At 38.9% G+C, this 13,648-nt stretch overlaps 1 protein-coding gene across 10 annotated transcripts in view; it reads left to right on the top strand.

The window, feature by feature from the left end:
- The window catches only part of CEP192 (centrosomal protein 192), a 157,055-nt gene that overhangs the window by 121,068 nt on the left and 22,339 nt on the right, over window positions 1-13,648 (top strand). For 9 of the 10 annotated variants that reach the window (XM_077899870.1, XM_077899867.1, XM_077899872.1 and 6 more), the window contains 5 exons: window positions 2,269-2,419; window positions 7,454-7,629; window positions 8,221-8,344; window positions 10,434-10,539; window positions 11,005-11,209. In XM_077899870.1, the coding sequence (XP_077755996.1) occupies window positions 2,269-2,419; window positions 7,454-7,629; window positions 8,221-8,344; window positions 10,434-10,539; window positions 11,005-11,209 (762 nt within the window). The remainder of the gene's footprint in view (window positions 1-2,268; window positions 2,420-7,453; window positions 7,630-8,220; window positions 8,345-10,433; window positions 10,540-11,004; window positions 11,210-13,648) is intronic. The other variant, XR_013381080.1, reaches the window with a different exon arrangement.

Here is a 13,648-nt window from a genome sequence, read left to right as displayed (position 1 = left end):
TAGAGGTGATGTAGAATAGTTCATGATCTTTTTGGTAATTAGGCTAGATCATCTCAAAGGGACAGTAGGGAGGGGGTGAGTTAAAAATAGTGAAAAGATTTGAAAATTGATCTTGTCAGCAATGTGTTAAGGGAGCAGAGTATGGAAAGACCTTGGATTTGGAATTGAAACAATTCAAGACCCATCTTTGCCATTTAATCTCCTCTCAGCTTTATCTTCTTTATCTCTTCTTCGTAAGAAAGATCCCCCAAAATAAAGGAGTTAAACTGAATTATGCTTTGTAGATGAAAGCACTTAGTAACACACCACAACAATCCTGAAAATGTGATTAAAAGTAGGTAGCATGAGTTCGTAGTGGTTTAGAACTCGGCACAGTTGCATGATTCAGCAACATTTCATTTATTGATTGTAGAAGTGAAAGATGCAGTCCTTGCCCTTTAGGTTCCTCCAGACTAAGGGGAAGACAAGTGATTAAAGTAGGATATGCAAAGGGCCATGATGAGCTGTGTTTAGGAATCTGGAGAATGAAAAAAAAAAAAAGGAATCTGAAGAATACAGAAAAAGGGTACCCCATTTAAAATGAAATGACTTTTTGAGGTATCTTGAAGAATGAGGAGTTGACAAGATAGAGAGGCTGGGGACCAGCATGGGGAAAGATATTCCAAGGAAAGGGAGCTGCGTGTACAGAAATTCAAGAAATGTATTATATTAAGGGTTGTGTTGACATACCTAACTAAGAGCTCAAGTAACCCATCAAGACCACCTATCTAAGATGGGGTTGAGTTGGGACTTCAGGTAGGTCTTTGAGACACTAGAATACTAGTTTCCTTGAGATGGTGTAGTTATTGTCCAGAGGAAGGGAAAAACCATTCCCACTTTGTGTTGCATTGGTTTGTATAGTAGATCACCTATGGAAATGTTGCAGTTGAACTTTTTTACATGATTATTTTGAATAGTATTTGTTTGAGCACATTGCTATTACAGGTCTTTATAATCTTGCTTTTGGAAATTTGTGATTTGTGGCAAATATTTTCACACTTGATTTAAACGATATCTTTCTTATTATAAATTTCAATTTATGCTTACTATATTCTTTTAACAATTTTTAATTTAAAAAGTCTAATTCTGGGATCCCTGGGTGGCGCAACGGTTTAGCGCCTGCCTTTGGCCCAGGGCGCGATCCTGGAGACCCGGGATCGAATCCCACATCGGGCTCCCGGTGCATGGAGCCTGCTTCTCCCTCTGCCTGTGTCTCTGCCTCTCTCTCTCTCTCTCTCTGTGACTATCATAAATTTAAAAAAAAAAAAAAAAAAGTCTAATTCTTGGGCACCTGAGTGGCTCAGTGGGTTGGGCATCTGCCTTCGGCTTCGGTCATGGTCCCGGGGTCCTGGGATTGAATCCCGTGTCGGGCTCCCTGCTTGGTGGAGAGCCTGCTTCTTCTTCTCCCCCTGCTCATGCATTCTCTCTCTCTCTCTCTCTCTCTCAAATAAAATCTTTTTTAAAAGTCTAATTCTTAATGTCTAATTTACTATTTTTTTTTAAGTAGGCTCCACATCCAGCATGGGGCTTGAACTCATGACCCTGAGATCAAGAGTCAGATAGATGCTTAACTGACTGAGCCACCCAGGCACCCCTCTTAATGTCTAATTTAAGTGTAGAATACAAGTACCTTCTATAAAATTTCTTGTATATAAAAATTCAGGTGGACTAATATAGAGATTTTCCACTTTAGAACTATTTTATTAATCGGCAGTATTTAGTTATATTATTGCCTGGTTTCTAGATTTGCTAAAGTTAATGTCTGTGAGACCACCACTTATAAATTGTGAATCCCTAACCTCTTTGTGCTTCAGATTCCTCATCCTTGAAGTGGAGATAATATATACCTACCCCCAAAGAGTTGTGAAAGCTAACTAGATTAATATGCATGAAGGAACTAGAACAGTACCTGGCCCACAGTCAGCTTCTTGTATATGTAGCTTTAAACACATTGTACTTTAATGCTCAGGACAACCCCTGAGAAAAGATTGTTACTTGATATTATCTTTGGGGAGACTAGAGTTTAGAGAAGTGAAGTTACCACATCCAAGGCCAGGGCCTGAGCTGCCTATAATTTCATGCTAGTCAGTGGCAGTAAACCTCAAATGTCACCCACCCTCAACCTAAGAAAATAATATTCTGTGGCCGTAGATGTAGAAGTTTATCTGTTACTTTGTGGTGTGATTATGTGAAGACTGAATGTATTTCAAACATTATTTTCTGTTTCAGTGTATGATCTTCCCCAACGACCAAATGATATTCAGCTCTTCTATGGAAATATGCGCAAAATTATACTTTCAGTAATTGGAGAATTCAGAGATTCTGTGTCTAGCAGTGAATTCCTTCAGCCTTCTTCCAAACTTAGCTTAGAATCTAAAAGGTAAGACAGACAAAACATCTCACCAGATTTCAAGATAATTTAATTCATAGTAGAGTTCATTTTTTCTCTACTTTTTTTTGCCTCAACGTGTTTATTATTTCATCTTTATATTTTAGTTTAAGTTGAAATAATTTCAAATTTACAGAAAAGTTTAAAAATGGTAGATATGCTTCTTTCATTGAGATTTCTCAGTTGCTAACATTTTACCACATTTACCTTACTGTCTTTCATGTATATATAACTTATTTCTGAATCATTTAAGAGTAAGTTGCCGGCATGATGACCAGTTTGTCCTAAGGTTCCTAAAAACACAGACCCTCTCCTAAATAGCTATAGTAAGCCCATCAAAATTAGGACCTTAATATTGTTAAAGTACTGACATCTAGTCTACAGATTGCATGCAAATTCCCCAGTTCCCTAATAAAGTCCTTTAACAATTAAAGAAATAAGCAAGAAACTTCCTCTTTCCTTTTCCTCTTTGGCCCAGAATCTAATCTGAGATCACACATTACATTTATATAGCCTGTCTTCTTTTACCATCTCTTTCTTTTAAATTTTTTTAATTTTTAAATTATATTTTATTTATTTTAAAAATGATTGTATTTATTCATGAGAGACTCACAGAGAGAGGCGGAGACATAGACATAGGCAGAGGGAGAAGCAGGCACCTCAAAGGGAGCCTGATGCGGGACTCAATCCCTGGACCCTGGGATCACATCCTAAGCAGATACTCAACCACTACGCCACCCAGGCATCCCTAATTCTTTTTTTTTTTTTTTCCTAATTCTATTTTATTTAAATCCAATTTGCCAACACTCAGCGCTCATCTTATGTGTCCTCCTCATGCCCTTCACCCAGTCACCCTATCCCCACCCACCTTACCTTACCCTCTTTCAATATAGAGCACTTCCCCCATCTGTCCTTCTCTTTCATGATGGAACGCAGAGGGTTGGATCATCAGATCAGAGCCACAAAATCAAAGATACTACCCAAAACTAAGTTTTAGTAATAATTTTAGATGAAACATGAGGAAATCAGGATTGCTAATGATGCTTCCTAGGCCCTTTTTGCAACATTAATACTCTACTCTGGTTCAAATTTAACCTGAGGTCTCTGAGTTGTGCATGTGATACATTGCTCACACAAAAGGGAGAGCTGTTTCAATTGCAAAAGCTCTGTTTTATACTTGTATAATTACATACCCTATGTGATACTTTTTCAAACAGCTATGCTGCATAAATTCATAAATTTCAGATTTCTTTACCATAACCAATTCTAGACAGACCAGGAACATTCTGTTATAAGCATTCCATAGAAAAGTAAATTAGTAGGTTTGCTGGGAGATGTCACTAGGAAGATCACAAGGGGTTTGACCAAATGAGCTTTCTTTTTTCCTGGGCATTCCCTAGTAAAAAATGAGAAAATAGGTACAGGCCAGCTGCTTGCCCTTTTCTCATCAGTGACCTTGATGTTTTTGTAGAATATAGACCAGTTACTCTATAAAATGTTGCTCACACCACAGAAGTGATGCTGTTTGTTTTCTCCATGTATCTTCTATCAACTTCATTAAAATGGTGTCTGCCAGGTTTCTCCACTGTAGCTAACTAATGTCTTAAAGGGAGATCCTTAGAGATGATGAGTTATCTTGCTCCTTATCACACTTGTAGTACCCCGTGATGATGATTATGTGAATCGCGTTAGTAGTCTTATTTACCAAATGGTGATTTTTCTGATTTTGTCTACGTTTACTAGTTGTCATTCCACAATAAGGAAGAGATTTACTTTACTCCCTTCTGTGTATTTATATCAGGATGGACTGATGGATTCAGTATTAATCCTTTACTGTCATCATTTGGTCACTTAACCTGGCTCATTATTCACTGGCACAATGGATATTCTAGGTTTGACATACACTTTCCCCATCCTAGCCCTGGAATAGAAGTTCTGGTTCCTTTTAATGGAGAGAATAGTATTAGAAACTGGGATGTAAATAGTAAGTGTCCTACTGCTTTTCAGGTGTTACTATTTCTAGGCCCCCTCAGTGGATAGAGCTAGGAAATATATATGCATTTATATATAAATCCATGTGTATCCAAACCTGTTTATAAATATCTTGAAATCATGAGCTTACACTGATATTTCCAATACTGAGAATCCTGGCTTCATTATCCCCAGTATATTTGCATTTACTCAATCCTCCTGTTTTTAACCAGTCTTCTTATCATATGGGCTGTTACCCTGACACAGTGTTGCCAACTCATACTGGCTGAGAGTTTTATGCAAATCCCAGCCACCAAATGAGAGCTCACACACCCACATGGGGCATCCCAACTCATCCTAGCTTGCCCTCTTCCCTATAGTTAAAAAATATATTAGAGTATAACTCAGAATATCCTATTAGTTTCAGATGTACATCATAGTGATTGGATATTTTTATACATTATGAAATGGTCCCCACACTAAGTCTAGTTACCCTCTGTTACCATACAAAGTTTTTGCACTATTATTGACTATATTCCCTTTGCTGTATATTACATCTTCATAATTTATTTATGACTAGAAGTTTGTACCACTTAATCCCTTTCACCTGTTTCACTCACACCCAGCTGCTCTCCCTGCCTCCTGTAACCAACAACTTACTATATCTAAGAGTGTTACTGTTTTGTTTTGTCTGTTCATTGGTTTTGTTTTTTAGATTCCACATGTAAATGAAATCATTACTTGTCTTCCTCTGTCTGACATATTTCACTTAGCATAATACCCTCTAGGTGCATGTTGTCACAAATGGGGTTAGATTTCATTCTTTCTTATGACTAATACCCAGCGGGTAGGTAAACCACATTTTTATCCATTCATTTATCATGGACATAGGTGCTTTGATATCTTGACTATTTTAAATAATGCTGCAGTGAACATCAGGATGCAAGGCTCTCTTCAGATTGGTATTTTCATTTTCTTTGGATAAATACCTAGAGTAGAATTGCTGGGTCAAATATGCTAGGTTTATTTTTATTTTTTGAGGAAACTCCATACTATTTTCCACAGGGACTGTACGAGTTTGCATTCTAAATCCTCTGCTCATAGCCTGCTTTTAATCAGGCTATTTATTTTTTTGATACTGAGTTGTAGAAGTTATTTATCATTTGGATATTAACCTCTTATCAGATACTTGATTTGCAAGTATTCCCTCCCTTTGAGTAGGTTGCCTTTTTATTTTGATGATTTCCTTCACTGTACTAAAGCTAGTATCTGTCCTTCTCACATTATTCCAAAAAATTAAAGAGGAAGGAAGGCTTCTAAACTCATTTTATGAGGCCAACATTATCCTGATATGGAAACCAGGCAAAAACACTGTAAAAAAAGAAAAGTACAGGTCAATATCCTTGATGAACACGGATGCAAAAATCCTCAACAAAATATTAGCAACCTGAGTTCAATAATGTATTAAAATTAAAAGAATCACTATACTTTAAATGATAGTTCTTTTCTAAGATATTCAATCAAAGAATTAAAGGTCATAGTTACAGATGTTAAAAATTATCTTGAAAACCACTTAAATTGTGAGGAACTAGTTCTTAGGAAACTAAACAGCCAAGGAAGTAGCTTTATAATTTTTTTAAAATTGTTTCTCACTTTTGTTTGTTGCCTCCATTATATCTCTGTTCCTGGGGCAGTCTGATTGGAAAAGGAGCAGATAAGAGGGTGAGGAGAAGATTCCTCTGTTTGCTAAATGACTACTTTAAACAAAGATGGAGTTCTGCTGTATAGTAGGAAAATTTGGGCAATGCCCCAATGAACTTTAGTTAAATCACGTGCTTCTGTGATTATAAATTTCATTTGAATTACCAGTTTTTTGTAATCTAAAGCTAAACACTTCTAACACTTAATAAAAATCCCCTTAAACCTTATCAGCATTTCTTACCATAGTATTTTGCCCAGACCCTTTCTTTGGTGTTAGCATCATGAAACCATTTAAAAGTTAGAGATACAAAGAGTTTTGTTTTTACTGTGGAAGGAGCCTCGGTGTCCATCAAAAGATGAATGGATAAAGATGATGTGATATATGTGTACAATATTCAATATACAATATTGAATATACAATACACATATATTGTACAATATATGTGTACAATATTCCTCAGCCATTAGAAATGACAAATACCCACCATTTGCTTCGACATGGATAGAACTGGAGGGTATTATGCTGAGTGAAATAAGTCAGTCGGAGAAGGACAAACATTATATGGTCTCATTGATTTGGGGAATATAAAAAATAGTGAAAGGGAATAAAGGGGAAAGGAGAAAAAATGAGTGGGAAATATCAGAAAGGGAGACAGAACATGAGAGACTCCTAACTCTGGGAAACGAACAAGGGATGGTAGAAAGGGAGGTGGACGGGGGGTGGGGGTGACTGGGTGATGGGCACTGAGGGGGGGGCACTTGATGGGATGAGCACTGGGTGTTATGCTGTATGTTGGCAAATTGAACTCCAATTAAAAAAATGTAAATAAATAAAAGACTTAGCATGGCAAAAAAAAAAGTTTTGTTTTTAAAAAATTCTTAATATTGGGTGGTTTTCCAATCTTTTAAGAGACTTAAGATGGCATGCTAAAGTCAAGACAGGAAAGAAATTACTGATGAAAGATTAGTATAACAATATTTGACCTATAATATATTTTTATTAAGAATTAATATTAATAACATTAAGAATACACAATGAAGAATTTTTCTTCCATGAGACATACATAGTATATTACATAATGCACTTTTAGTTTTATCCAAATGTTTTTAGACTTATGAAGAATTAATATAAAAATGTGACAAAGTCTGGCTTCTTTTTTATTAAGCAGAACATTATTATATTTAATACACAAATTCTGTACAACCAAAAAGTAAAAACCTCACAGTAAAATGTTGGTGAGAAACCATGGTATTTCCTTTGCAGTGTTTGGCAAATAGTTAACATCCTTAGTCATAAGCTTTTTATCATTTTTTATTTTTTTCATCTCCCCCTTTCTCTTTCTGTCTCTACAGTGAATCTGACAGTTCTGGGAAACATGGTGGCAATGTTTCTTTGGATGTTTTACCAGTTAAAGGTCCTCAAGGTTCTCCACTTTCACAAGCCGCTTGCCCACCTCAAGATAAATCATCCTCCAGGGAAATGTGGACTGTCCAACCTGAACACTTGATTTTGATGGCCCCTTCTCCTTGTGAGTATATCAACAATACCACAACAGCAGTGCACTTTGGAAACCAAGGATGTACTCACTCTGATCCCATTGCTCATCTAGGAAATATACTTGAACTATATTCAAATGTGACCTACGGCTTATGCAGGTCCTCCCCTCCCCTACTGAGACCCACCTCACATTCATCCTGAGCACTGTCCAGCATAAGGCCATTGTCCTCATACCAAGCTCCCAGTTCTCTGTATGGCAGGGCTGCTCATCCATGGGCCCTTCCTCCTACCTCATCCCTCACCCCAAAGAACTCATTTGGTACTTGATGTCTTTTGCTCTTAACATTGACACAGTTGGTTCAGAGTAGGAACAAATCTAGATAAGACCCAAGATAAGACCAGTGGTAACAATTTCCAGATGTCCTTTTTTTCTCTTTGTTCAGTGTCTTTGTAGTTTAAAAATAAAATGGTCTTATTTTATAGGGATTTGAAATTCATATAAAGCAAAATTAAGTTGGTAGAATATTTAGGATTTGTTTTTACTGCTTATTAACACATGGAGTGTTCTGGTTTTTTCTCTCCACTAATACTAAACATAAGTTACATTTTATTTATCTGATAGGTGGTCTGGCAAAAACTGCACGTTTCCAGATTTTAAATAATTCCATTAGGTTACTAAAATTTGAGTTATACTGGCCGGCACATTGCCTTACAGTAACACCACAACATGGATTTATCCCACCAGAGTAAGTATGATTTCCCTTTCCTCCAGGTAGTATTCAGATGTTAGCATGGTGACTTTTGAAGGATCAAATATTTGCCATTTTAATTTATTCAGTAGAATTTTATCATATGCTCCCTGTGCGGAGCTCCATGTGGTTTTGTGGGACTACAGTGTCATTCAAGGCTCATGCTCCTTAGCAGAGTAGAGCCCATGTCCACAGAACTTATGGTGTATACAGCCTAAAAGGGTTAAGGGACACGAATAAGGTGGGAAAGATTTCCTGGAATGGAAAACATCAGATTGTGCAGATTTATTACTCTGTGTAGCAAATTACAAAGCAAGGGATGTGACTGAGCAGATAATGAAGGATGGTGGTTTTTAAGGCCCAGATGGTTCTGTCCTTCATTGCCCTGGGTTTGGCTCAACTTATTCTGCTGGTTTTGTCTAAGGGACATTTTATAGACAAAGCTTCCTGACTTTTAATATGTCTGAATCTTACCTAGCTCGCTATAGTATTTACAAATAGTATTCTAAGAAGGAAGTCTTGGGGACCAAATACTGATAAGCAGCTGTCCTCTCTGTGCAGCTTAATTATTGATAGGAGCTGCAGTTCTGCAGCTTTCCAGGGGCTTCATCTGGGTTGGCACAGAGCATTCTGAAAGTTACTTCCTATTTGGGAATGGCAACTTTGCAGAAGAGCAACATGAAGTTTATTTACTTTTGCAAAGTGATGAAGTGTCCATTTAAGGAGAGTTCAGTTGGTTAATACTGACTTAAGGTATGGTTAAGCATAGTCCGGGGAAATATTCCTAGGAGCAATCTATTAAACATTTACTAATTAATGGTTGAAAAGATAGGGAAATTATAGAACAGATTGTTCCACAAATTACTTTTAATATCCCCCCACATACTTAGCTATTAGCAAAGGAAAATACTCTTGCTCTGCCATTTTCTAAAGATTTTATTTATTTGAAAGAGAGAGCGGGATCCCTGGGTGGCGCAGCAGTTTGGTGCCTGCCTTTGGCCCAGGGCACGATCCTGGAGACCCGGGATCGAATCCCACGTCGGGCTCCCGGTGCATGGAGCCTGCTTCTCTCTCTGCCTGTGTCTCTGCCCCGCCCCCCCCCCGTGACTATCATAAATAAATAAAAATTAAAAAAAAAAAAAAAGAGAGCGAGCATGAACAGTGCAAGAGTAGCAGAGGAAGAAGGGAGAAGCTGGGCTGAGCCAGGAGCCCAACATGGGGCTCAGTCCAGAACCCTGAGACCATGACCTGAGCCAAAGGCAAATGCTTAACCATCCGAGCCACTCAGGTGCCCTTGCTCTGCCATTTTTGACATGTGTGCCAAAGTGTCTTTTGTAACTAGTTGTTTCTTCTGAGTCACAAATCTGATTATGTTGTCCACATTTAAAAGTCGTCTTTGAGGGCAGCCCGGGTGGCTCAGGGGTTTAGCGCCTTCTTCAGCCCAGGGTGTGATCCTGGAGACCTGGGATCAAGTCCCACATCGGGCTCCCTGCATGGAGCCTGCTTCTCCCTCTGCCTGTGTCTCTGCCACCCCCCCCCCCCCCCGTGTCTCTCGTGAATAAATAAATTTTTTTAAAAATCTTAAAAAAAAAAAAAGTTTTCTTTGACATTCCATAGCTCTTGAGGAGAACGATGAGCATGGAAAGTTTTAGCAATTCGGTAAAAAAGTCTTTATTTTCTTTTCCACCCCACTTTTTCTTCCAGTTTCCTTTCCAGCTCTTTCATTCTCTTTGTACTGTGACTATATCATTCTTTATTATCAAGTGGCTGAGAGCTTTTGTATATTGGTCTTTCGCTCCAGAAATTTTTTTTCTGAATTGCTTTTAAATGATATTTCTATGGTATGGTCTGTTTTCACATGAGTTTTCCCCTTAGGTTCATGGTTTTATGCCACTCGACTTTTTGTTAGTCACTGAGTTTAGGGGTGATGTAGAAGCAGACATGTATGGGATCTCACCTCTTGTCTGTTCTTTATTAGCAACAAGGAAAGAGTTGTTCATTGATAAAATGTATTTATAATTCTTGTGGTTATTGCTATTAAAGTATGGGGTATTCTTGTTTTTTATTACTGAATTCTTTTTTTTAGGAGTAAGCTACAAATTCTAGTGAGTCCTAATTCCTCTTTATCCACAAAACATTCAATGTTTCCATGGAGTGGTTTCATCTATATACATTGTGACAATGGACAGAAGGTACTTTGTTTTTTTAAGCAACATTCTTCCTATTTTGCAGCTTAAGTGTCATTATCCTTACTGGCCTTAGTATTTCAGACATGAAATGAAGGGGCCTGTTCTTTCAGCCCAGCTAGACTTATTCAGATGGAGAAGTTAGCACAGGGTTTTCCTGTTAGTGATCTGAACAATTCTCCTGGGTAGGGGCATGAATAGAAAGTGGAGCCTAGAAACCATTATTAATTTGCAAAATCTGCTTTAAAAAAGAAGAGAGTTGGGAGAGAGAGGTGAGAGTCACAGATTTACTTTGAGGTTTTTTTGTTTTTTGTTTTTTGTTTTTTACTTTGAGATCTAAATAAACTTCCTCTTCCTCCATGTTTCATTTGTTTGGCATTACTTTTCTCCACCATGTTTCAAAAATCAGAATTTTTTCTTTAAAATGATAGCTCCACTTGTGTCTTATCTCCTTTATTTGGCTCCTTTCAGAAAGTTGTGAAAGTTCAAATTCGAGAAGACTTGACCCAGAAAGAACTTACTCATTTGGCCTCCAGCTCATTTGGAATCCTTTCCCCAGAAACTGATCCTTCTGTTAGTCATCTGGTGAAGCCGATGACAAAACCACCTTCCACAAAAGTTGAAATAAGAAATAAGACTGTTACTTTTCCTGCAACAGAACCTGGTGAAACTTCAGGTGTGGTATCACAAGGATATACAGTTCAAATGGCCACTGATCTGTTGACTCTAACACTCTGTTCTTAGTGACCCTTATTGGGATAAATAAGGGATAGGGATCAAATTGTCCCCTCTTTCGGGAGAGACTCAGGTGGTCCTTGGCAGTCATTTCAGTGACAGGCCAGATTTGGGGCAGTCTAAAAATTGAAAAATGTTTAAGAACTGTTTATGTTCCAGGAATCTCAGATTCTCGCTGGTCAGAACCATCCCTCCCCAGCTCTCACTTGTCTTTTACCAGAGCTGCTAGTAAGTTAGCAGCAGAAGAAAAGAAGAAAGAGGGGAAAACTTGGTTCTGCCCCTCACTAGTGAGACTTGAGGCGCTACAGAGGCTAAATGGATAGACTCAGTTTCCCCATTTGCAAAATGTCCATCATAATTGACTCGTCTCACAGAGGGCTTTGAGAGATAAATGAAATAATACATATAAAGCACTTGGCATAGTGTGTGTCACCTAGTAGGCCCTCAGTATTGCTAGTACTCCCCCAGCGTCCAGAGAATACGGCATTTGCATTTCCTCCCTCCCACCTCCCTCCCGGTGATGGCTCAGTCTGCATGACTGGGATTGGAAAGGGTTTACGCCTTCTGTCACCTGGCCCTCACGACATGCCTCTCCCACTGGCTGTCTTGCACTCATGCTCAGTTTCCACTGCCTGTCAAGCCAGTCTGTTGCGGGTTATCACCCATCCCCTCGCTCCATCGTCCCCACTCACATCCTCTGAGTTCCAGCGGCTCTCTGGCCTCAGTCAGACATCCAGGCCACTCTCCAGCACCCCAGCCTGGGCTGCCTGGGCTTGAATTCTGTGGTCTGTCTCTGAAATCACTGCCTTAGGAGCATTCTTAACTGCCGTGTGCCCTTCCCTCTGCATTCCTGCCTGGTGAGGTTCCAGGCCTTATTAGACCAGCTGTCTACCAGCTTCGGGTCTGTACTGGAGCAGCACAGCACTGCTGCAGGAAACTCTGCCTATTCCCACAAATTTGTCATCTCTGCTCTCAGATGCCGCTCAGCACCAATCTTTACTAGCAGCCCTCTTTGTTTGCTAGACTCATTTGACAGCTTCTCTCCTTTTTTTTTTTTTTTTTTTTGTTTAATATATGTATATATTTTTATTGGAGTTCAATTTGCCAGCGTATAGTATCTATAACACCCATTGCTCAACCTGTCAAGTGCCCCTCTCAGTGCCCGTCACCCAGTCACCCCATCCCCCCACCCACCTCCCCTTCCACTACCCCTTGTTAGGAGTCTTATCCCAGAGTTAGGAGTCTAACCCTCTGATTTTTCCCACTCATTTTCTCTCTTTTCCCCTATAATCCCAATCACTATTTTTTATATTCTCTGTATGAATGAAACCATATAATGTTTGTCCTTCTCTGATTGACTTACTTCACTCAGCATAATACCCTCCAGAACCATCCACATCGAAGCAAATAGTGCGTATGCGTCCTTTCTGATGGCTGAGTAATATTCCATTGTATACATAGACCACAGCTTCTTTATCCATTCATCTGTCAGGGGACACCGAGGCTCTTTCCACAGTTTGGCTCATGTGGACATTGCTGCTGTGAACACTGGGGTGCAGGTGTCCTGCCGTTTCACTGCATCTATATCTTTGGGGTAAATCCCCAGCAGTGCAATTGCTTGGTCATAGGATAGCTCTAATTTTAACTCTTTGAGGAACTTCCACACAGTTTTCTAGGGTGGCTGCACCAATTCACATTCCCACCAACAGTGCAAGAGGGTTCCCCTTTCTCCACATCCTCTCCAGTATTTGTTGTTTCCTGTCTTGTTAATTTTCACCCTTCTCACTGGTGTGAGGTGGGATCTCATTGTGGTTTTCATTTGTATTTCCCTGATGGCAAGTGATGCGCAGAGCATTTTCTCATGTGCTTGTTGGCCATGTCTATGTCATCTTTGGTGAAATTTCTGTTCCTCTCTTTTGCCCATTTCATGATTGGATTTTTTGTTTCTTGGGTGTTGAGTTTAAGAAGTTCTTTATAGATGTTGGATACCAGCCCTTTATCTGATCTGTCATTTGCAAATATCTACTCCCAATCTGTAGGCTTTTAGTTTTGTTGACTGTTTCTTTTGCTGTGCAGAAGCTTTATCTTAAGTCCCAGTAGTTCATTTTTGCTTTAGTTTCCCTTGCCTTCATAGAAGTATCCTGCAAGAAGTTGCTGTGACCAAGTTCAAAATGGGTGCTGCCTGTGTTCTCCTCTAAGATTTTGATGGAATCTTGTCTCAAATTTAGATCTCGCATCCATTTTGAGTTTCTCTTTGTGTCTGGTGTAAGAGAATGGTCTAGTTTCATTTTTCCACATGTGGCTGTCCATTTTTCCCAGCACCATTTATTGAAGAGACTGTCCTTTTTCCAGTGGATAGTCTTTCCTGCTTTGTTGAATA

This window comes from Canis aureus, chromosome 6 (assembly GCF_053574225.1).
Source record: "Canis aureus isolate CA01 chromosome 6, VMU_Caureus_v.1.0, whole genome shotgun sequence".
Taxonomy (NCBI): Eukaryota; Metazoa; Chordata; class Mammalia; order Carnivora; family Canidae; genus Canis; species Canis aureus.
This window is presented reverse-complemented; position numbering and strand designations above follow the sequence as displayed.